Genomic DNA, 25,462 nt, shown 5'->3' with positions numbered 1-25,462 from the left:
AGCTGGAAATGAAGTTTTTCAGCATACAAATTCAAAACTATAACAAATACATTGATTGAATTTGATAAGATCAATTTAAGGTGTTAATGCCGAATTCAAGGAACCACCCCAATGGTGATTGCATCCACTCATCTCAATTGTACACTACACAGGTTTTAGTACATCTCTTATCAGAGAGTAGAGAATGATAAGAAAGGCCTTTCCGAACACTACCTCTACTCAAGCTAGGTTCTATTACTAGAAGCAGCAGAATAAAAGATAGTGTCCAATAAACCGCAGTCGAGTATACAACTCTCTATAATAAACCGCGTTGTATCTTCAAACCGCCAAATAAAGTGTTCTCATTTGAAGTGAAATAAGTAGTTTGTAGGTCGTTGACCTTTCTATTGTAATAGTATCACGGGCGCGAGTTCGAAGTTTTGGGAAGTAGTTAACTCGGCTGGACCACGGCACCCCGGACGTTCACAGGTGCGTGAACATTTTTGGTCCTTGGAAGCCGGATTCGTGTCGGGTCGCGGTATAAAAACGTGGACATTGTGAGGCTTTGTTGGCCTATTGTGTCGAAAACAAAGACTGTTGTACGCGGTCAACTTGGCGTCGAGTGATCGCCATTTTCTACGCTGGAGTCATCACCATCTTCATCGAGTTGCTGACCATCGAAACGTGTTTCATCTCCTGGGAATATCGAGCTAATATTCCTAGCCTGGATTTGCAACGGTGACGATACGGCGACGAGAGGGAACGGATTTAGCGAGGAAAAGTCCTGGACAAAACGATCGAGCCTTGGAAAATTATTGGATCGAGATTGTAATGTGTTTGCGACAAAGAGCAAAAAAGTGTAATTTGCATGGTAAGGGATCTGTGGCTGCTTCATTGCATGCGGAGAGCCACCAGATTTGCGTGGGTGAAAATTGGTAAGAATTTTCAAATAAATGAAAACTGCATGCGAAGCTAATTCATTGATTTATCGACAACTTTTTTGCTAAGTCCCTCTGGTATCAAAGGTCATAAATATTTTCGGTCTTAGAATTCGCTGGCTCTCTCTACCATCAGTTGTTTGTTCGCTTGTTGAAATCCCCTCGCTGCTGTCAATCTGGGTGGTTAGTCAACGGTCGTGTCACGTCGCGGAATTGTTGAGATGAAACGGTAAAAGTGATAAAAATTAAAAGTGAAATTGATCGAAAAAGTGCATCAAAATTGAAAATTGCTGAAAGTGTTTAAAAGTGAACAGTGCAAACGAACTTGTGTTTTGTAATTTCCCTTAATATTGATCGAACTTCTGAATTAAGTGATAATACTGTGATAAGCTTTGGACATAGATCAGTGATTATTAACCATGTCGCTTCGTGAACTATCAGCCAAAGAGCGAAGGGCTCTAAAAACGATTGAATCAGTTCTGTGCTTTGTGGACCAACATTCAGACATCGATCATCAACAAGTTGAAGTTCGTTTGCAGCTGTTAGAAAGTGCATACAGTGAGTTTGTGCAAATGCAATTGCAAATAGAACTGCTGCTCGAGGATGAGGACGTGAAGGAAGTGGTCGACGAAGATGCATCGGACACTGAACGGCTCGTCAGTTTGGGCGCAGCAGCACAAAGAAGGGAGGAAGAAAGTGATGCGATTTTTTCCAAAGCCGAACTGAAGTACTGTCAGGCCAAATCAGCATTATTGAAATTTTTGCATGCAGACATCCAGCATTCCAACACACAACCATCTCACCCTACTGCACCTGCTGTGGAATCGAGGGTAAAACTTCCCGAAATACGGTTGCCAACCTTTTCTGGACGATTAGAGGAGTGGATTCCATTCAGAGATGCTTTCAAAAGTCTCATTCATCAAAGTGATAAGCTCTCTGAAATGGATAAATTCACGTATTTAAGGGCCTCGCTTTCAGGAGAAGCCCTTCAAGAAATTGGATCGATTGCCCTATCTGGAAGTAATTATGACGTCGCTTGGAATGTTCTCGAGGATCGCTACCAAAATCACAAGCTCATAGTCAAGGCACACCTGGACTCATTATTTGCGATTGAGCGAATGAAAAGGGAAAATTTCGAATGTTTGAACCAACTGATATCTGAGTTCGAGAAACACCTCCAAATGCTCGCTAAAATTGGAGAGGATATCGGTGGTTGGAGCACCATTCTGGTGCATATGGTTTGTTCCAGATTAGATCCAATAACGTTGAAGCTTTGGGAAACCAATCATAACTCCAAAGAAGTCCCCTGTTATGATAATTTGATTACGTTTCTCAAGAATCACTGTTCCGTCCTACAATCCATTTCATCATCTTCATCTTCTGCACAGCCAGAGAACAGGAAGCCACGCTTCGGGGCGAATCACGCCACAACTTCAGGACGATGTAGTTTTTGCGCCGAATCTTTCCACTCGGCCTTTGTCTGCCGGAAGTTTCAGAAGATGACGGTTGCCCAAAGATATGAAGCTGTAAAAAAGATTGGTTTGTGTATGAATTGCTTATCAGGTGGTCATCTAGCACGAAATTGTACCCGAGGATTCTGCCGCCAGTGTGGCAGGAGACATCACACGCTGCTGCATTCATCGAAGGAAACGAACAGTGTAAAACCGAAACCCTCCGATGCGTCGGTGACAGCGATCAACCGTAACCACCCCGATAATCGATCAACGCCTCAACAACAACTACCCTTACCTAGGCAACAACAACAACAGACCCAAATAGTTACAGACCCAAGACCTCCTACCACATCAACTGCATTACCAATTGTCAATGAAACTTCGCACAGTACTCACCCACTGCTTGCCACAGATCCTAACCCACAACCACTTACCATTGCACTCCCCTTACACTCCACCCACCAAATTCTTCTATCAACTGCCTTGGTTAAAGTTTCCGATTCGACAGGCCGAAGCGTTCTAGCTAGAGCACTGTTGGATTCCTGCTCCCAAAATTGCTTTGTCACGTCCAAACTTTGTCGTCAACTCCGCTTGAAAGAATTCTCCGAAATTTTGAATCTGCATGGCATTGGAGGCACCTCAGGCTGTTCCAGAAAGGCTGTCCGTGCAAAGGTTGCACCTCGTATTGATCGGATTTCTAGCTTTTTGGAAGAGATTCACTTCAACGTTTTACCAAGTTTGACGGTGCAGTTGCCGTCTCAAAGTTTCTCCATTGGCGATTGGACTTTTCCAAGGCACATGACCCTAGCAGATCCTGAATTCCATGAAAGAGGGGAAATTGATATGTTGATTGGTGCAGAGTATTATCTCGACTTGCTGCGAACCGGTCAACATAAGGTCAGCGAAGATGGACCTACTATGCAGGAGACTGTATTCGGATGGATTTTGGCTGGACGCATTCCGGAATCGAAAGGCTCATCTACTGATTCAGGCGTTCAGCTATGTACGATATCAGAACTTCATGAACAGGTCACCAAGTTCTGGGAATTAGAGACATGTCATGAGAAGAGCACCAACTCCGTGGAAGAATCGTTGTGCGAGAAGCTTTTTAAGCAAACAACTAGTCGAGATGAAACTGGCAGATTTGTAGTATCGCTGCCCAAGAAGGATTTTGTTCTCAGAAAGCTCGGTGACTCCAGAGCCAATGCCGAAAAACGCTTTTACGGATTGGAGAAGCGTTTCGTGAACAATCCATCGATCAAGGAGATGTACCTGAAGTTCATCCAAGAATACCAGGATATGGGTCATATGAAGCTGGTTCCAGATTCCGAAGAAGTGCTGCGTTACTTCTTACCCCATCATCATGTCTTGAAGCCAGAAAGTACGACGACTAAATTAAGGGTCGTCTTTGACGCGTCCTGTCCGACAACATCAGGAGTTTCACTCAACGATGGCCTCATGGTTGGGCCAATAGTTCAGGACGATTTGATCACCATTGTCACCCGATTTCGTCTACACAAATTTGCAATTGTTGCGGATATTGCAAAAATGTACCGCATGATCAATCTTGCGGAATCCGATCAACGATACCAGTGTATTTTGTGGCGAAATGATTCGTCGGAACCGCTCAGGACCTACAAACTTACAACCGTTACTTACGGTACAGCAAGCGCACCGTTTCTGGCTACTAGGTGCTTACAGAAGCTAGCAGAAGATGGAGAGCAGAGTCATCCTTTGGCCGCAAAAATTCTCAAGAAGGATTTTTACATGGATGACGCATTGATCGGTATTGATACACCCGAAGAAGGAAAACAGGCAGTGAAGGAGCTTAATGACCTCTTATGTTCCGTTGGATTTGTCCTGCGCAAATACAATTCGAATTGCGAGGAAATTTTAGCAGATATTCCAGCAGATCTTCTTAGCGACAGAACTGCGCTGGAGTTGGATTCTTTCTCTACCGTAACTACCCTTGGTCTTATTTGGGAACCCAGCACCGATTTGTTTCATTTCCGTATACCAACCTGGAGCTCTTCATCCCGTATTACAAAACGCATCGTGCTGTCTGACGCCTCCAAGTTGTTCGATCCTCTCGGCCTTGTCGGACCTGTGATAGTACAGGCTAAAATGTTTATCCAAAGTTTGTGGCAACTGAAATGTGGCTGGGACGATCCTCTGACAGACGAAATGCAGTTGTTTTGGACGGAATTCCGCAGAAACCTTACTTCTCTCGACACCCTGTCGATCCCTAGATGGGTGGGATTTTCTCCAAGTAGCGACGTTGAACTGCATGGTTTTTGCGATGCTTCCGAGAAGGCGTATGGCGCATGCATTTATCTGCGATGCACTCACGAAGATGGATCAGTTTCTGTCAAGCTGTTGGTTTCGAAGTCACGCGTAGCTCCTCTCGAAGATTTGAAGAGAAAGAAACGGAAACAATCAATCCCTAGGCAAGAACTTTCGTCAGCACTCCTCCTAAGCCATCTCTATGAAAAATTCTGCAAAGGTACGGCCATGGACGTCAAAAGCTTTTTCTGGACTGATTCTACAATCGTCAAATGTTGGCTAGCATCAGTTCCGTCGCGATGGCAAGCATTCGTGGCGAATAGAGTCTCCGAAATCCAACATCTGACCAAGAAAGGAGTATGGAATCACATTCCCGGTACGGAAAATCCTGCAGATATAATATCCCGAGGAATGACACCTGTCCAACTGCAATACCAAATGTTGTGGTTTGAAGGCCCCATTTGGTTGAAGCAAAATCGAAGCACCTGGCCAGTTGAGACAGAGTTTTCGCCCGATCAATTTGACAAAGATACTTTGGAGGAAAAATCATCTGTGGTGTTGCCCGTTGAAGTTACTGCACCAAACGAAATATTTTCTCGACTTTCCACCTTTACGCAAACGGTCCGTTTGGTAGCATGGATGCGACGATATTGTCACAATGCTAAAAAGCAGAATACGAGAAAAATCGGTAATATTTCCTTTGAAGAATTCCTCGAGGCTTCAAAAGTTTTGGTCAAATTGTCTCAAGCTGAAAGTTTTGGCCAAGAACTTAAGGATCTGTATCATTCCCAAGAAGTGAGAAGCACCTCCAGAATTGCCAGTTTGAATCCTCATTTAGTCGATGGAATAATACGTGTCGGCGGCCGGTTAGCTAACGCACCAGTTTCTGAAAATCGCAAGCACCCCATAATCCTCGATCACCATCATCCCCTTTCGATCATGATCGTCCAGCACTACCACGAGTTCCTGTATCACGCTGGGCAACAACTCCTGATTGCCAGTGTCCGCGGGAAGTATTGGGTTACAAGTCTTCGTGGGTTAGCCCGAAAAACCATCCATAGTTGCGTTCAATGCTTCCGCGTCAAGCCTAAGGTGATGGAACAACTGATGGCAGATTTGCCACCCGATCGAGTGAACCCTGCACCTCCGTTTCAGAAAGTGGGCGTAGACTATTGTGGCCCTTTCTTGATCACCTATCCTCATCGTCGAAGTTCCCCCATGAAATGCTTTGTGTCGGTTTTTGTGTGCCTCGTTTGCAAGGCTGTCCATCTGGAGCTGGTCGCGGATCTTACCACTGTAGCGTTTCTTGGAGCCTTGAAAAGGTTCATTGGTCGACGTGGTAAACCAACCTTGATTATGAGCGACAACGGAAGGAACTTTGTCGGGGCCAGACGTGAAATAGCAGAACTTCAACGACTACTCCGAAGCCAACAATTTCAAACCGGAGTGATATTCGAAACCTGCAAGGAAGGGATCCACTTCAAATTCATTCCCGCTCGATCTCCCAACTTTGGTGGGCTCTGGGAGGCCGCGGTGAAATCTTTCAAGACTGCTTTTAAACGAACTGTTGCCTTGAAAGTGCTCCAGTACGACGAAATGACCACTACTCTAGCCCAAATAGAAGCAGTGTTAAACTCACGTCCCCTGACCCCGTTGAGCGATGATCTCGACGATTTTGAAGCTCTCACCCCTGGCCACTTCTTAATTCAACGTGCATTAACTGCCCTCGATGAACCTGATCTAACTGATACACCAGAAAACCATCTCACCATGTGGCAAAGGGCCACAAAATATGCTCAGGTTATATGGAAGAAGTGGTCGAAATTGTACCTGTCCGACCTCCACAACAGAACGAGATGGACTCGAAAGCGAAACAACATTTCGGTGGGCAGCATGGTGCTGCTGATGGACGAGAGGTTACCGTCATTGAAGTGGCCCCTAGCGCGTGTCACTGAGGTTTTCCATGGGTCCGATGGCAACATTCGAGTGGTCAACGTACGAACGCAGGAAGGGACCTACGGAAGGTCAATATCGAAGATCTGCGTTCTACCGATTCTGGACAACTTCCAGAAAGCCGATGGGGAGAATTAAACTCCTCCAACGAAGGTGCAACCGCACCTGCGGGAGTCTCTGGACTCCCGCGTTCCAGTTAAGTATTTTTTTTATAATGAACTTCCAAAAAGTAAGAAGAATGTTTATCCTCCAGCATTGATCGTCGTCGAGGCCCGGCGTGGCCGGGTCAGCGTCCCAGAAGGTCCTCCGTCTGCTCTACATATCCTCTACAAGGCTTTCCCTCTGGTGAAAGAATACGCATGAAGATGTCTGGGAATGTGCATGTCATCTACATCGTGTCTGTCAAATTTACCAACAAATTGCAACGTTTCTTCATTATCCATTTGAGCAAATTTATTGGTTTCTTTTGAGGAGTTAAAGCAGCTTGATATCAACAAAATGATGCCCAGCAAGGAGGAACGATCGACCTCCATGCACGACCGAAGCAGTTTCCTAGCATGGCCAGCTTGGGAACCACTTCATTCTAAACTACATGGCAAATTGAAGACGGTCGAGCTCACCGTGTCCATCAAGCAGTCAACTCCCACTGAAATCCTGTTGCAGCCAGAAGGACGGCGGCATCGCCGTAGGGCGGTCGCGGAGGCCATGGCCGCATGGCCTCCGCTCCAGGCAAGTTATTGTAACGTTCATCATTTCAATTTAAAAAAGCACCCTCTCATTTTAAGCGGCGAATGATGGTTCCTGCCGGACTCCGGCACTGCGAGACGAGACGAGACGAGACGAGACGAGACGAGACGAGGTACTTGAAGCATCGAATTGGTCCCCAGAACGAGCGGTTCCCACCACTACAGCATCCACATCGAAGCTAGCAGCCAGCATCCAACTATACAGTCCACGAATCCCAGGTCCCGGTGGGTAGGCGTGGTTCGGACCAATGAATCCCGAAGATGATCCACGAATTTTGCACGGTACACCTACACAAGACGAACACTTCAACCAAGCATCTACATCGAAGCAGCATCCAAGAATCCACGAAAAGCGATAACAGTTCCCCGGTGGGTAGGCGTAACTCGGACTAACAGCAACAGCAACAGCAAGCAGAGTAGATCGAATATTTTTTCACAACATCCGTCTTCACGGCAGAAACTCCAACAAAAAACAAACGGAAAAAATCTTCATATTCAGTGTTGTGAACAAAATAGCTAACAGAACTGATAATACTTATTGTACAATAGATTTGAGAGACGAGCAAGTCAGTAGTTTTCTAGGTAGTAAGATTTGGAAAGAGGCTCAGAGATTAGGAATATTTCATAGGGTTTTCAGTTGAAATTTGACAAATTTCAAGGCGGCCGGCGAATGTTAATGCCGAATTCAAGGAACCACCCCAATGGTGATTGCATCCACTCATCTCAATTGTACACTACACAGGTTTTAGTACATCTCTTATCAGAGAGTAGAGAATGATAAGAAAGGCCTTTCCGAACACTACCTCTACTCAAGCTAGGTTCTATTACTAGAAGCAGCAGAATAAAAGATAGTGTCCAATAAACCGCAGTCGAGTATACAACTCTCTATAATAAACCGCGTTGTATCTTCAAACCGCCAAATAAAGTGTTCTCATTTGAAGTGAAATAAGTAGTTTGTAGGTCGTTGACCTTTCTATTGTAATAGTATCACGGGCGCGAGTTCGAAGTTTTGGGAAGTAGTTAACTCGGCTGGACCACGGCACCCCGGACGTTCACAGGTGCGTGAACATAAGGTATTAATTCACTTCTTATATTTTTCTGCATGTATTGAATTTCTATGCGGCATTATTTTTGCTCATAGACCTTGAGTACCTCGTCGTTATTCGCTTAAAAAACTGAAAATCCTCATTCGTATTTACAGCCACACAATCTTTCAAAATCTACTTTTAAAATTTACTTTTTGAAAGATTATGGAGTGAAATAAAATATTTCAATTATTAGAACCAACTTAGGGGAACTAGGTACAAAATGCGCAGAGCAGACAAGATGCGCCATTATCAGTATTTCATTGAACAAATAATTTTCAACATTTCGGAAAATGACAGTCTGTCTTATTTACACTGTTGGGCGTCCAAAAAATGTGTGAATCTTCTAAGTTTTTCACGTAAATTTGATGAAAACCGAAAACAAATAAATTTCTGGTAGTTTTTCTTGCAATTTCTAATTCTCATTTCTTATTTGATTTATTTAGAGAGGATTTTAATAGTTGCTGTCATTCGTCCTCTGTCTTGAAATTTTTAATCTTTTCTCGGAAAGAAAAATGGCTTCAAATGATAATTATTGGTCACTACATTGCGCACAAAACGACAAATTTCTTAATTCAGTTATTTTTTTCTTTTATTTAAGTGATTTTAACACTAAACGTTACTGAGGCGGTCAAATGACGGTTTTTGAACTTTAAATGATGATTACGCGTAATAGGAATTTTTTTTCGCAAATTTGACGACAGGACTATTTTAATTTAAAAAAAGCAAGTATTGATGCATTTTCATAATTTTTCTAAGTGTTGTGGTTTTCCAATACCGCATGTGGTATACATATTCGTACCGCGAGCGATCAAATGTAAGCCGTAATTCGCGAAAAGTCTCTTGTTTCGCAACCGATTTTTAAAAAGTTTATAGTTTTGAAAAGTTTATAACGTGACTCAAATATGCTTTTTGAAGTAGAAGGATCCAAGAATATGATCGGAATTAACATTAAATTTCTTTTGTTTGTTTTGAGTATCTTTCTCATAGCACACTTTGAATGCAAATTGGATCATTTTATTCTAGACAACGAAAATCATGATAAACTGTGGTAATGGAAACACGCGGGATAAACAAGATTATTTGTAGTGGTATGTTGCAAATATCATTGAAGAGTTCTAAACCAACACTTCTTCAATGAACGGTTAAATTGGATTTGGATGGATTCCGCGTCAGTCTATATACGAACTTTGATGACCAAAAACGTCTGCAGAAACGTTGATCTACGCTTTCAATGGAAAGTTGCGCTCGGAAAAATATGGCAACGACACTTTTCAGACAATTTTCAGCTACAATCGGTAATTTAAAAGTAATTTAAAGTCCAAACAAATTTATGAAAAACCATACTTCAGGAAAAAGGCTGTAAATCAGTTATGAGGTGCTCAAAAAAACTCACTAAGTGCCAGTGAAAGCTGAAGTTAGAAGCTATATGTTTTGCAAATATGGAACTTTTTATTAAATTTTTTTTAAGATCATGGCCACAAACAATGTAAAAAAGTTGTGTAAAACCCGTACTTTTTGATCAATCAACCGCCAAAGCTGCCCCAGTTACAGTAATTTTTTTTTAAATAGGAAAGTTTACTTAATTTGTCACATTTCGGCATCTTAAGATTTTTGAAATACAAAATACAAAATTCATGACGACTTATCAAATGTAGCTGTTTTTCGAATTTTTTTTTCAAATTGGATTTTCTGAGACGATTCTGATTTGCTACGGACTTTTTGCCCGGTTCGGCTGTGATATGAATGACTATTTTGATTGGAGGTTCTCTTAAGACCAACTTTATTTTTAATTCCTCTTTACAGTTCTAGAGCGGTGACCGACCGAACACGGTACAGTCCGAAAGTGAGTAGTCAGCATCTTGCGCAGAGCCCTCACATTGGACTTTGGTCGATATACAGTTTGTTTATGCTTTGCGTGCATAAACGAACTGTAACATTGATAAAACAATGTTGCGGATCCACCACAATTCCAACACCTAAATTCAGCTTTGCACTGGATTTTGAGTACGTTAACGTGAGGTCTAGGCAATAAAACTATTTGTAAAAGAAAGTGAATTTTATTCCGGTTTTAGTGATGTAACTGTATTGACGGTCTTATGCTTGACAAAAATAAACGGTTAACCGGTGCGTTTGGGTACACACATATGCGCAGTTTGCCCCCAACTAAATGAAAATCATACCTTGGAAAACCTTTCAAAGTTTAACGATTAAGACGTATATTAAAGCTTGCCTCATTTGGAAATGGAATAAACTCTTGCTCTTATTGTGAAGCTCCTGGTGTACGGATTTGGAAGTTCTTGGTCCCACGTGTCGGTAATTTTGTCAGCTTCACGCAGGCCCATGCGAAGGACCCGTCCATGGGGGGGGGGGTTTCGAAATTCAAATTTAGCTAAAAATAATAACAATACCAAATTACACAATAAAGAAGGAAATTGATTTCTAACATCATTTCCTTACTGATTATTTTCACACGAACTCAAAAAATTATAAATTTTAGTGATAAAATTAATCAATCTTTTAAAAACAAATCAGAATGAAAGTCGAAAAAAATTTAAAAGTGATGTCTCTTACTCTGAACGAGAAATTTGCTAAAAAATAATTTCACAGAAGTCTAGTTTTCAAATTTGAAATATGTAAATATTTCCAAAACACAAATTTAAAAAAACAATCTGAATGTCAGATCAGGTAAAAAATCAACCATGATTAATTGTTAGGAAAATGATAATAATTGTAAGGTATTTATTATTAGTCTTAATTTACAATTCTTTTTTTCTTTTTCAACTCAAGCGTTGATGTATTTTGAATACGAAAAAAAATAACGCGATTTTTAATGTGAATTTTGATAAGTAAGAAAATTAAAGGTTTATGTTTTAAAACACAAAAATTCAAAATTGGAAAACATATACAAACTTTTTTAAAATATTTATAAAAATTTATAAAGCTTGACTTTAAAACTCGGTAAATTTATTTAAAAATTGGAAAAACAAACTGTACTATGAAATTCGGTAAACTCATTTGAAAATTGAAACAAAATATTAAGATGAAAAAGATAAGTATAAAAAGGATTTTTTTTTTTCAATAATCATGTCTTACCATTATTAAACTTATTTCAGAAATTTAATTGATAACTCAAGGGAGAAGCATTTTGGTGCTAATATTTTAATGATTAATTCGGTAGATTTAAGCGCCCTGAACACGAATCTTTTCTTAAATATGAACTATCACATTTTGTTTAAAAATGTGTCAGTTTTAAATGAAATCAATCATTGATAACTGATTAACTATTAAACCTACATTTGAGAAAAAATCTGATCCTGATTTTATTTACATTTTATTCATACTTCATTCAATTAAGGAATAATATTTTGACGATTATGATGATGATGCATGATTTTAAAAAGTAAAATTCGACAGTTTTTGAAAATTTTGAAAGATATTATTACAAATATTTTTGACATTACTGCATAAAAGTTAAAAAAATTGATTCAAACTTCTTTGAAAATTCGTTAAATGAGAAAAGTAAACAAATAAAAAACTACTATAACTTTTTTCGCAGAACTCTAAATTACTTTAAGTCTTGAAGAAATTTTTTTAATCATTTAAAACTTTTATTTCAAAAGGTTTTTTTTTTGTTTTCAAGTTTTGCCAAAAAAGTCAAAAAACTTCCAAGACCTATTTTGAAAAGTTGTTCCAATAACAGCTGATCACTGATAGAAAGATTGCATATTTAGATTCAGGGAACTCAAGTTAGACAAAATTACTTTTTTTAATTCATTTACCTTGGAAAATGCAGATTTTGTGGTCTTGTGTTATTAATCAAAACCTTTTCAAATCTGATGTTGAACAAGAACAAGAAATACTAAATGTAATTAAGACTGAAATTGGTTATTTGAAGAATATTTCATATCAGCATAACATTTTTAATGACATAAACGATTTTAATATATCAAAATTTAAGTAATAAGGTAGAGAATATTAGATTTTAGATTGTTTTTTATTTGCTAATTCGGTTGTTCAGTGTGCCTGTTGCATGGTTTCCATCTTTTCGATGTATAAAATAAGTATTCGATAAATTAATTTTATAGTTAAAATGGTTCGTTTCAAACTCTGTTCTTGTTTAGTTACAATTCTTAATAAAAATCCATTCTAAAGACGAAGTTTAGGGTTTTTGTATGCCAAGTTAAGAGTTTCAATACAGAAGGTTAATTGAATTGCAAATCATAGTTTACAATGAAAAATTATATTCAAATCATGAAATTCATGAAGTGTCGTAGAATGAAATGTCTCAAGCCAAGAGTGTTCTAAGACTAAATGCCGCCGGAGGCGAGCAAAATTTTTTACTTACTTGTTAACACTTATTTAAGATCAAGTTATTTTCCGATACTACGATGAAAATATAACTTGGAAAAAATCTTCATGGGGGGGGGGGTTAAACCCCTAAACCCCCCCCCCCCGTTCGCACGGCCTTGGCTTCACGTATGTTTTTGGATATCCCTCAATACGAATGTACCATCATTACAACAAAAACGTTCAAAAATGGTAGGGGAACATGCCCTATTATGCGCCACCTAAGCGAATCGCTGATTTTCTATGTATTCCACGTACAAATTGTGTTTAAAAAGGGTGTTATCGTTGAAAAAAAGTGTTTTCTACAAATGCCTATGATTTTTCATTACTCAAATATGCTATAGTTTCTTCAAAAACTTGATTTTTAAAAACCATATTCAAAGCCACAGAAAAAATCTGTGTTGCAAATACGCGCCGCTGTGTATTCAATACGCGCCTAGCAGCCGAAGACCGAAAACACACCAATACTTACCGACACTTTGACTGAAAAGATAATCAAAGTGGACTAATCAAAATTTAAAAAAAATTCAAAGAAGATTTTTTGGGCTGAATTCACGCTCAAAATATGGTTTCAGAATTTTTGTTCATTTTCAATGAAAATTGGCCTTTTGATAAATTAATGCTATTTTCAGCCTTCTACGATTGGCGCGTTATAACGAGCGCATGGGCCGTGATAGAACATACCCATGAAAAGCATACCTTCGCGAGTTCAGTATGATTTTTTAGCATAATATCATAATTTAGATTCTCCTCTATCGATGTGTCAGAAAAAAGTGTCTTATTCGTTTTTTCCTGCTTAGAGACACCTTATTAAAAGTGTTTTAAAATTTAGATCGAAATGAAGAAAATCCTAAATTGTGAAATTATCACGACACAGGGGCATTTTAAGGAAAAATTCATACTTGCCATGAACAATCACAAATTGGTAATATTTTGCAGGCTTAAAATGTTTCAGATTCTTCAAAACAAGGGTGGCGCGTATTAGCCACATGGGGCGTTATATGAACTTTTCCCCTATGCAGAGAAAGGAGTCCAGTTTGTTCCTAAAAACCATAACCCATTCAATTGCCCCCAGTTCCTTATTGAAAAATACTGGGCCATCATGAAGAGGAGACTCAAGGCAGAGAGAAAAGTTGTCAAAGGCATCAATCAGATGAAGACCTGGTGAAATTAGATAGCAAAAACGATGATCGAAGAAGTTGTGCGTCGCCTAATGAGCTGCGTTTCTGGAAAAAATCGATAATTCCTTCGAAACCGTGAAAAGTAATTTTATCCGTATTGTTTTCTTAAAAGTATGAAGAAAATGCTACATTTGTATGATAAAGATCTGGAATCAAAAAATTGATAAATAAAATACATACTGATTTTATTCCAATTCTAAATGACGCAAGCTCTATTGGTTGAAATGTTCCCACTTATATATTTCTGGCGAAGAACAGTCCCCTTTTCAAAACTATTTTCGAATTTACTGGATTGCACTCTTTATTTACAAGTTATAAAAGATTCATTTTTAAGTGAGCATTAGTCGATTTGGGGTCATTTTTTTATTTTTTTCAAACCCTGGGGTCTTATAAGCTTCGTTTTGGTCCAAAACTCATCCATGATTTTTGCAGAATTTTAAATTAACGTTTACATGAGTAAATATGAACTTTAAGGTATGTATGGGAAAATTTAATATTTTTTATTGAAAAATAAACATCAATTTTGTTTCTTCTGTGGAACCGAGCCTGATTATGGTTTTTGTTCCAATTTATGAATTTCTTAAAGGAAATTTTCCTTTGAACAACAACAAACAATGAACAATGAGCAACAAAGTTATTAGCTGTTTAACACATCATTGCTGGAGCCACGCGAAGTACTACATGAAAAGAAGCCATGCAAGACCTCGCTAGGCACCCAGCAGTGATGTCAATTGAATTTATTATTTATCATAGCGAAAAGACATACCCCTGTTAAACAGCTAATAATTTTTTTGCCCAATAAGCTACTAAGTTACGGTCTTAAACAAAGTTTTTCAGCGGAAAATTTTTCAGGAAATTTATAAATCGGCACAAAAACCATAAGCAGACTCGGTTCCACAGAAGAAAAAATAATGATGTTGATTTTTTAGTACAAAATATTAAATTTTCCCATACATAATTTAAAGTTCAAATGTCACATTTCACAATTCACATGAGAACGTTGCTTTAAAATTCTGCAAAAAATTATGGATGAGTTTTGGACCAAGACAAAGCTTGATCCCAGGGTTAAAGAAATTCAAAAATGACCCCAAATCGACTCAGTCTAGTGGGCACCTTAAACCTTGTTTCCCTACACATTTTTAACCATTCAAAAGGCTGATTAATTTACATACTTGCTTGAATGGTTATCACAAATAAAAACATCAATAAATATTTATATTTTATTATTATGCAATCTTTATAATGCAATCACTACAATATAGCATACAACAGCATGGCAGAGCATAGCATTGGGTGACTACTGACTACACACATCTTGAATTAACTGAAACAAGAGGAACAACTAATAATCAAGCTCGAAACTGGATGCCGAAATGAGTACCTGGGTTCAAAACTATTTTCAAGTGTTTTCACTGAGAACCAGTGTGGTACCATAATGCACACCTGGAAAACTCAATGTAATCATATAGGGATAATCTGAACATCGAAATGAAGTTTGCAGATAGGATTGATAAGTAAAAATTTTAAAATGTATACAGGTGAACTGAGACAAAAGGTGGATTCAATTGCAGGGGAAGTTTATGCGGTTTTTAGGCCCAAGAATAAATTAAGATTCGCGCGTGATATAGCTAATTTCAATTGGTGATTTTTGTGTTAATCGTTTAGTACAGTGTAAGTGCGGCCGCGTTTTTTTTTTTTTTTTTTTTTGTAGCGGCCCACCACACTCCCCCACACCAAAAGGCTCAATTGAGCCCCCTGGTAATGGACGCTACTGTTCTCAGCATGTCTGGCAGCAATGAATAATAAAAGTTAACGCGAGCAAATTTTAATCATGCTGAGAACACAAAATTGTTTAATGTCGTGCGAGGAAATGTATTATTTAACTAAATTGACAACAATATGAATCTCAATGGAAAATAATTTCCTTTGAAGAGATTCATTATACTATATTTACTATTACACTAATTATATTTACTAATTTTATCAAGTTATGTTCAATAATTTAATAAGATAAAAATACAAACTACAATTTTTTAAAGAATAATAATATTAGAAATTAACGCTACAAATATGCAAAAGGTAAGCAAAACAAAGACTGGTTGATGATCGACTGTTTTAATGGTTCAATTTTTCTTTCAAAAGCTGTATCACTTTGGTTTTGAACATGGAACGATTGGTTATGTTTTTAATATCAGTTGGTAAGGTGTTGTATTTAGTAGGTCCAATAAACGAAATTCTTTTTTGCCCTAATGATGTTGTGGATCGGCTTCGTTGCAAGAAATCTGACTGGCGAGTGTTATGAGTTCGCAACCCCGTAGTAAAATGGAGGTTTTGAATATTTTCAGTTGAGTGTAGATTATCATAGATATATATAACAGTTTGCAAATCACAGAGTTCAGATATTGGAAGAACGTTATGCGTTCTTAAAGAGTATAGCTGAAAGGTAGGGAATAACAAAGGGAGTTTTAAGATGTTTTTCAAGCATCTATTCTGGAGCGTTTGAAGTTTCTGTAAGTGAGACAAAGAAGCTCTTCCCCATATCATAACAAGGTAGTTCAAATGAGAGTGAATAAACGCAAAATAAAATTTAAAGAGAACATGTTGGGGAACAAAATTTCTCAGTTTCCAAAGAACACCGCAAAGAGGAGTAATTTTTTTTTCCAGGTGTTCAATTTGACGATTCCATGAAAGAGTTTCATCTAAGTAAATTCCTAAGTATTTGAAACAACTAACTCTCTCAATCGTATTACCATTCATAGCTGGGTCATTAGTACGAGGCAGTTTTTTATGTGAAGAACGAAACAACATGTATTTGGTTTTTGTATAATTAAGTGAAAGTAGGTTTGAATTGAAATATTTTGAAAGCAGTTTTAGGTCGTCTTCAATGTGCTGAATTATAATATCAGGTGAAGTTTCTGAATAAAAAATTGCTGTATCATCGGCAAATAAACGTGCTGTGCCTTTAAGTTGAAGGTTACATAAATCATTTACATATAAGAGGAAAAGTAATGGTCCGATATTACTCCCTTGTGGTACACCGATATCAATATTTCTTAATTCGCTTCTTGTATTTTCAATAGCCACAAACTGCTTGCGATCTTCTAGGTAGCTACGAAGGATATTATTTGCTGTTCCTCTTATCCCGTATTTATGCAATTTGGACAATAATATGTCATGATTTAGAGTGTCGAAAGCTTTTTTGAGATCCAAAAACAATGCCCCAACAACATTTTTTGACTCTATTTTACATATGATAGATTCCACTAATTCTGAGATGGCAATTTGAGTGCTCGAGCCTGATCTAAATCCATATTGCAGTTTATAGAGTATATTGTTCTGATTTAGAAAGTCTACAATCCTATTAACAAGAAGCTTCTCGAACACTTTACTAAAAACGCTTAAGGTCGAGATAGGACGATAGTTATTGACGTCAAGCGAATCGCCAGCCTTAAAAACAGGGATAACTTTCGCAATTTTTAGACAGTTCGGGAAAACTCCTGACTCTAATATTTGGTTAAAATATTGTGTGAGTATGTACGAGAATGTTTCATGGTTGTTTTTTAGGACATTAACAGGGAAGCCATCTGGTCCATGACCCTTTTTATTTTTAAGTGAAAAAATAACTAATCGAACCTCGTTTACATTAGCGGGTCGTAAGAAGATTGTATTTTCTACCTGTGCGATATGAGACAAATGATCATTTTCAGTGTCTATTGGAATCTCTTTAGCCAGGTTCTTTCCAATTGTGGAAAAATGTTTGTTAAATTTCTCACAAATCTGTGTACTATTGGTTATAACACCTCTTTCATCTGAAAGGTTGATTGAGGAAGTCGTTTTAGATTTACCTAAGAGCGTATTTATGTTTTTCCAGAGCTTAGAATGCGGAGAATTATTTAATAAGCGCTCGTAATAGAGCCTTTTACATTCTTGTTTTTTTGCACTCACTTTTTTATTTAAATGAATTAACATCTCTTTCAAATTGTTATCATTAGGATGCTTTTTTGATCGTTTTAAATAATTATCTTTTATTTTGATGAGTGTCCACAGGTCAAATGTCATCCACGGACAGCAATTACCTTTAAGTTTTACCCTTTTATTAAGTGTACGAGTAGAAACTTTCACAAAGCGATTGTAAGTTGATGTGATTTCTTGTAGGCCTTCATCAACACTTTCTGGTAGTTGAATACTGTTTAAATAATTCACAAATAAGCTGTTTAGTTTAGCGTAGTCAACTATCTCTTTTCTTAGAATTGTTACATTTTTATCACCTAATAAATTGAAGGACGTGAGTATTTGTAGATGGTCACTAACATCAGAAAAGATTGTATCATTTTTCAATCGATCTAAGTCAATTTGCTTCGATATTACGTGATCTAGAATATTCCGAGTTGTTGGCCTAGTAGGAAATGTGTTTGTACAAGCGTATCCAAAAGATTCTAAGATAGATCTATATTTTGCTACGGTATTCAAATTAACCAGATTCACAGGAACGTTTAAATCACCTACAATAAAGCAGGAGTGATTATCAGCAACAGACGTTAGAAGAGATTCAATTTGATCACAAAACTTGTTAAACGAAAATGCAGGGGGTCTATATACGCCATGAACACAAATTACTTGACCACTTGTACAGATTTCGACACTTATTCGGTGAAAGCCATCAAAAGTTATATTTTCAGTAGTTTTAAAATTCAAATTTGTTTTTATATACATAGCTAGGCCTCCATATGGTTGATCACGGCAAGAGAAAATAGATGTATATCCCGGAATGTTGTAAATACAACAGTTATCTTTACCAAGCCAAGTTTCACAAATAACAATAACATCGATACAAACATTAAAATGATCAATAGTTTGTAATATGCAATCAAATTTATCTAAATTATTCATACTACGTACATTCCATTGCAAAATTCTAAAGGATCTTGAATCATTATTAAAACTACTTAAATTAAAATCTTCTACATTTTCGTGGTATCTATTAATTAAACTATCCATTGAATAAAATATATAAAAGTTTCAAACAGTTGTAGATTTAAGATCTTATTTTGATCGTGGATCAGCATTGTTCCTTTTTCGTTTGGGTGAAGGACTTTCATTTGGAATCGTAGATGTGTTATTTCCTTGCTGAGTGACATGCATGCTCATATAACGATTCATTTCGAGTTTAGTTTTAATTATATCAGGTTTTGAATTTTCTGTTTGTTTGACCAGAATGGCACCATTTCTTCCGGGCCAGATGTATTTGGCTCCAATTAAATCTTGATATTCGCGCAATTCAGTTAGAATTTCCATAGATAAGGGCGTCAATTCATCCCTTATTGTGACGTTAAGCGCTTTACCATCAACTACTAATAAAGGATCTATTGAAGAAGAGGCAAGTTTCCCAAAAATTTTTTTTTTACTAAAAATTTCTTCTTTTATGACTGTATCTTTTAATAAAACTTTGATCGGTGGACACTTTTCATTGGGTTTGTTCGAGGATATTAACCTAACAGCGTTTAAAATGGACTCAGTTTTAAGCTCGTAGCCAAAAGTGCCACATGTTTTGCGTACAAGTTCTTGTGTATTTTCTCCATTTTTGTATGGCATTCCGAAGATCATGAGGTTTTTAGAAACAGCTTCCCGGTTAAATCGGTCGAGGTTTACTTCTAATTTAAGGACCTGATTAGAAAGATTTGAATGCTTAGATTTGAGGTCAGTTACTTCTTTTTCAAGAGCATCGTTCCGGAGTTTTATGTCTTTGAAATCAGTCTGAATTTCATCGAATTTCGTGGACAAAAATTCCTGCGAAGCCTCTATCGCAGTAGTAACTGATCTCATATCTGTTTTGATTGAGGTCAATTCATGTGAAACCACATTATAAACGGTCGTTTCAATTTTAGTATGGATATTTTCGATAATAGTTTCATGATCTTTCCGTAAACTTATTATTTTGGCGTAAATACATGCACAGTTGGCATCGCAAAAGTATTGCTGCGCTTTCATTCTGCGAGCTGCACTGCCAATCAAATTTTTGCACCGAAGATGAACGCTCTTGAAACAATATGCACAAGTAAGTATTTTATCAAGATTATTTTCAGTATTATTACACTCTATACAGATAACTTCGTCATCACATTCCATGTTCGCCATCGCCATAATACAACGATTAAAAGCTAAAAGGAACTAACTCGTTTGATGAAACGCACAACTAAAGCTAGAAATTATTAAAATTAAGAAATAAGAGACTTATAAATTTATTTTTAATAAATGCACAACTAAAACTAGGATTATTTAAGAAAACAACACAATAAATATTAAAAAGGAAAGACTGTTATGAAAAGAGGAACAAAAATTTAATTAAAAAAACCCTAAGCTATCTTAAATTATATGTATGTACGGAGATGAGAACTATTTAATTAAAAGCGTTATTTAAAAGGGTTCAATGTCAAAATCGCAACTCAAATTAAATTTTAAGGACAAAGACAAACCTAAATAATGTGTGTGTACGAAATTAAAGATAATGTAATTTAAAGCGCTTGAAATAAAAAAAAAAATTGATTACATAATATTAAACGCACAAAAAAAAAATCTAATAAAAATCTAATTTTAAAACAAAAGAAAAATCATTGCTTTCCAAAAAGAACAATTTTCAAGTTTATGTTGCACTGTGTACGACTATCAAGAATACAAGTGACGAGTCACCATTAAAACCAGCACACGCTAGTTCCAACAATGTGTGCTACTGACGGAAGCAACAATACTTTCGTACCTACTCATGTGCGCTGGCTGCGTTTGCCTAATCTTCACCGCTAGCGATCGAGATTGACTAACAAGCTAGCAAGTGTAAGAAACACAACCCTTTGAAGTGCGCTAATAACAGAGACACACACTTTCGCACTACTTGCAAGTGCCCCGAGGTTGGCCAAATACTACACCGCTCAGCGACGAGATTTACTAACAGCTGAGCAAATGATAGAACCACAAGAAGTTGAACAGCGGCAGTTTTTTTTACTCAGATAGACCGACAAACGGTGGACGCATGCAGATACGGTTGAGATATATGCTTGGTCAACGATTTGTTGCTGTGCAATATACTCTTGAGAATGTTAGTTGTGAAAAGTAATAAGAAAGAAAGTTCACTTTACTCACCAACCTAGAGGAGTGACTTTCAATACACAGCTCACTACACGAATGCTTGGGGTATGTTTTTTTTTTACGTGTTACGGCACAAAGGAAAACTCAATTTTAACACATTTAGGACAATTTAAAGTAGAAAATCATAGTACGGTTTTGCACACTGAACACTAAATAACGCCACTTAAACTCATCACAGATTAAAAAATACGTATTTCTAGTAAATATTTCAATAAAACTGCGGGACAATAAAACAAGACGGTCGATCAAAAACCAGCGCTGCCAGAAGGTTTAAGAAAAAGGTTCAAAATAGTGAAAAACAAGCCTAAATTTCCGTTCTAAAAGTTGTGTTTTTTTGGTCTTCGGATGACGTGGAGGAAAGTTGAATGGAGAAGGGGATTTAGAAATGTTTCAGCTCAATTAAATAACAGAGTGCGCTGCTGTAACGTTGAAGCAAAGCTCCAAACCCCGTTGCGTTACAAGTCGTTACTATTTAGATAAGTATTTTTCTAAGCTATCGATGATGTTGGGACCCGATACAAGCTAAGTATATTTTTCTATTTTAATCCTAATCATATATGCTACATAGTATTTCTGTCGGTAATGCAAAGATACATAAAATAATATCATCAGCACAACGGATACAGGTTTTCATACAACATATAATTATGAGACCGAGTCTCCGAGGATGTTTTTAAAAAAGTTTTATTTTCACATTCCTCTTACTTATTCACTAATCACTATCACTAAACTAACTGCTAACTGCACTTCCTGCTGCTGAACCACTTACTGCTGCCGGGTCGGGAACCAAAGAGAACGAGCATGCCTTCGCTATCGGTATTTAAGTGATCATATTTGCTTACGATGCAATTATGATCACCGCGTGGTTGCGCGTGGCTTGGGAGCGCCACGTTTATACATCTTGTCTCGGGTTCTGGGAGAGGGATGTATGTAACTATATATATAACTTGTATGCAACATTGCCAAAAAAATTTCAATGCACCGAAATATTTCAAGCTTATCGACGTCGGAAAGCTTCGTTCAGTATGGGATAGAACAACTTACCGAAATACATGGTAGCCAAAATCACCGCTAAAACTGTTTTGAACATTTTTGAGTAAATTTTTAACGTAGATTTCTTTTTGTTTTTTTTTTCTCAAAAGGTGGCAGACAAATTTTATGTAATGATATTTCACTTCTTTTTTATAGAATCTTATTACACCAAATAACAGATTCTTGAATATTGAAAATTATATTGATGGTTAGTGTTAAAGTTTCATTTAAATAAATTGACGGTATTTTAAGTTCCGTATTACAATTATCATATCGCGGTATTATTTAACTTTTTTTTTAATTTTATTTGAATCAACGAATGCTATTATCGATTTCACAATGATAAAAGGAAACAAAAATAGTTACATTTTGTTCTCATCATCAATTTCATTTCGTTTTCGAATTAGGTAATTACGAGTTATCTTCTCAACCCCATGTACTTGAAGGATTGAATTGGAAACGGTTTTAGCGCTGTTTGAGGCAAAAAAAAAATTGTTCACGCTAGGGAACATTGAAAAATTATTTTGTACACAAAGGAAAACACTACTGCGAAACAAGGTTTCGAATGCATAAATATTTCCATTTTAGAATATACTTTCAAATCGATAGAAAACGAAACAACTATTTCCCGTTTTTCTAATGCAATGATCAATTTAATTAGTGAAAATAAGGAACAAACAGATGAACCTTTACTTTGACACATAGTCTTTTTTCCTTTTATTTACTTATAAGTACATATTGGAACAAGTACTAATAACAATAATAACTGAATAATGAGGCCAGAGAAGCGAAAAGCATTTGTGAATCTGCAGAATGACTGTTTTTAACTATAAAACGCAAGATGACGAATTAAAAGAAATTTATAACCCGCTATTGATTATTATTGTATTCGATTTATACATATTTAAGATAATTCTAAATTATTCAAAATAAATCATTTTCTAAATAAGATAAATTCAGGCGTTTTGTAGATTCATTGATGTTATAGGATACAGTTTGAGGAAAAAAACCTAGTTTTATTGAGATTTAATAATCCCTCAGTTGAGATTTCTGTTGTACTTCTGTACTGTTTGGTCACTTGAAATTTTATTGGAAAATTCTTGTTTAAACAGGCCTCATAGATACAAACAGGAGTTTCAATAGGAAACGATTAGGAGCATAGAAGGTGTAGCGAAACCCCAAGGTCATACCATTCACCAAAATGGATCCTGATCTTCACCTTTCCCTTACTAACATAACCCTTTCCTTTGATACTTGAATATAGATTCGCAGACGTACAGACGGTTTCCATAGCTGGTGATACTTGCGTACCTCTGTTTTCGATTACTTTAAAATAATTTTTTAAAGTACGCGAATATAAGAGGTTGCCAGATACACCAAAAGAGTATCTTACTAACAATCCTTCCTGTATCCCTCATTGACTACTAGGACGTGGCCGGCGCCGTTATTGATCATTTTCAAAGGGAGAGCATAAGTTTTGTGCATTGTGAATGAATTGCTAGTCCCAAGCACCATTCTTTTGGTTCTTGCGCAAAATTGATGGCCTCGATCAATCACGGAGTAGCAACCATTGGCGATGAGGAACTTGTTCTGCTTAGCCACGCCAGCGATCATGAAATTCGAAATGCATTACATGATTGAATATTATATTATGTTTTATTTCATACAAACAATGAAAACTATGTTGGGTCTATGAAAACTGTAAATGAAGCATTTCGGGTTTAATGATTTAAGGTGGATATGAGTAGTCAAATAAGCTAAGCTAAGCTAAGCTATCTGAGTATACAGGTGAACTGATGGTGTGCACTGCATTGACTTCCACTCCGGAATCGTTAACCTGATTCCTATATTTTGCAATTTATGGCTCTTGTAAATCCATTCCTGTTCGAATATTTTCTTTTTGCCACAATTTTCTATCATCGGGTTTAAAACGGGTTCGATACTCATCTTTGAACAAAACAACTGCTTTGCAAAGATCCGTAAATCCATATCGATTTTCCTGAGCCGCGAATCCTTGGTGGAAAACTGCTTGTCTACTTCCATTGCGAATCCATTCCTAAGTAAATTTCTTCTCGATTTGTACATACTTTAAAATTTGATGAAAGGCAATCAAAAAAGAATGTTTCACTGAAATATCAATTTATTTATTTATTAAGTCAAACTTTGTAGACTACAATTAATTTTTTCAAGCTTAAATTTGGCAGATGGAAAAACATGTCTTTCTCGGCACACGCCTATTTACTTCAATTCCATATAATGCAATCACACCAATATTTTTTGGAATAACTCTTGACATATTCATCCAATTTGTAGAAAAAAAAACACTGATTCTGGTCATGCAGATCCTAATAAACGTATTTATCAGGAAAAAAGCCATGCAATTTGCTGGTGCTAGTATACACCCGACCAAGGCCGTGCGAACAGGGTAAAATTTTCACCGTATTATCAGAAAATTACTTGATCTTAAAAGGTGTTAACAAGCAAGTCAGAAATTTGGCTCGCCTCCGGCGAAATTTAATCTTACATCACCCTAGGCTTGAGACATTTTATTTTGCGACACTATATTTATGACGTTCACGAATTGAAACTAATCTCTAATTGTAAGTTTCGATTTGCAATTCAATTAACCTTTTGTATACTTGACATACAAAAACCCTTACTCGTCTTTAGATTGGGTTCTTAATAAGAAATGCAACTTTACAAGAACAGAGTTTGTAACGAACAATTTGAACTTCAAAATACTAATTTCATACATCGACAAGTTGGTCACCATATAACAGGCGTTTACCTCTCATGATGGTCAACAGAAATGCCAAAACAAATCCAAAATCTAACATCCTCTACTTTTCTACGAAAAAAATTGATTTTAGAAATTGGTTATTGTGGTGAACCAATAACCACAGTTATATCTTTACAAATGTTATGCTGATATGATATGATTTGTAAATTTCTATCAGCATTTGTTGTGGAATCAAGCTTATTACACAATTCTTTTCAAAAATTGATTCACGGAATTAAATTTAGATTAAGATCCTGAAAAAAAAATTCGTATTATTATTCAGAACATTCAATTGCAATCAATTTAAATTTACATATACATAATATGAATATTTATTATGTATATAAAATTTGAGGGTGGCTTGCCTTTTTTTTTTAAATTGAATTTTTACTAGGGAATCAAAAGGCTTCCAAAATCAGTACATGCCTTCTTCAACTGGAACTAATGTGGTCGTGAAATATTTTTTATTCCGTACTTTATACGATTATACGATTTATTTCTGGATTCAAAATCGTTTTCTTGAATCAATTTTCGAAAAGAAA

General features: G+C 36.8%; 1 protein-coding gene across 1 annotated transcript; it reads left to right on the top strand.

The window, feature by feature from the left end:
* The first annotated feature begins 1,336 nt into the window (after positions 1–1,336).
* On the top strand, positions 1,337–6,745 carry LOC129742035 (uncharacterized). The gene has a single exon (XM_055733881.1). It carries the CDS (start codon positions 1,337–1,339, stop codon positions 6,743–6,745), a length of 5,409 nt encoding a protein of 1,802 aa, XP_055589856.1.
* Positions 6,746–25,462: the final 18,717 nt, after the last annotated feature.

The sequence above is a fragment of the Uranotaenia lowii genome, chromosome 2 (genome assembly GCF_029784155.1).
Source record: "Uranotaenia lowii strain MFRU-FL chromosome 2, ASM2978415v1, whole genome shotgun sequence".
Taxonomy (NCBI): Eukaryota; Metazoa; Arthropoda; class Insecta; order Diptera; family Culicidae; genus Uranotaenia; species Uranotaenia lowii.
Note: the sequence above shows the minus strand (reverse complement) of the source record. Positions and strands in the feature narration are given on the sequence as shown.

What these genes read in the sequence shown, in the direction of transcription:
- LOC129742035 (XM_055733881.1), top strand. Translation starts at nt 1,337, where the DNA reads ATGTCGCTTCGTGAACTATCAGCCAAAGAGCGAAGGGCTCTAAAAACG.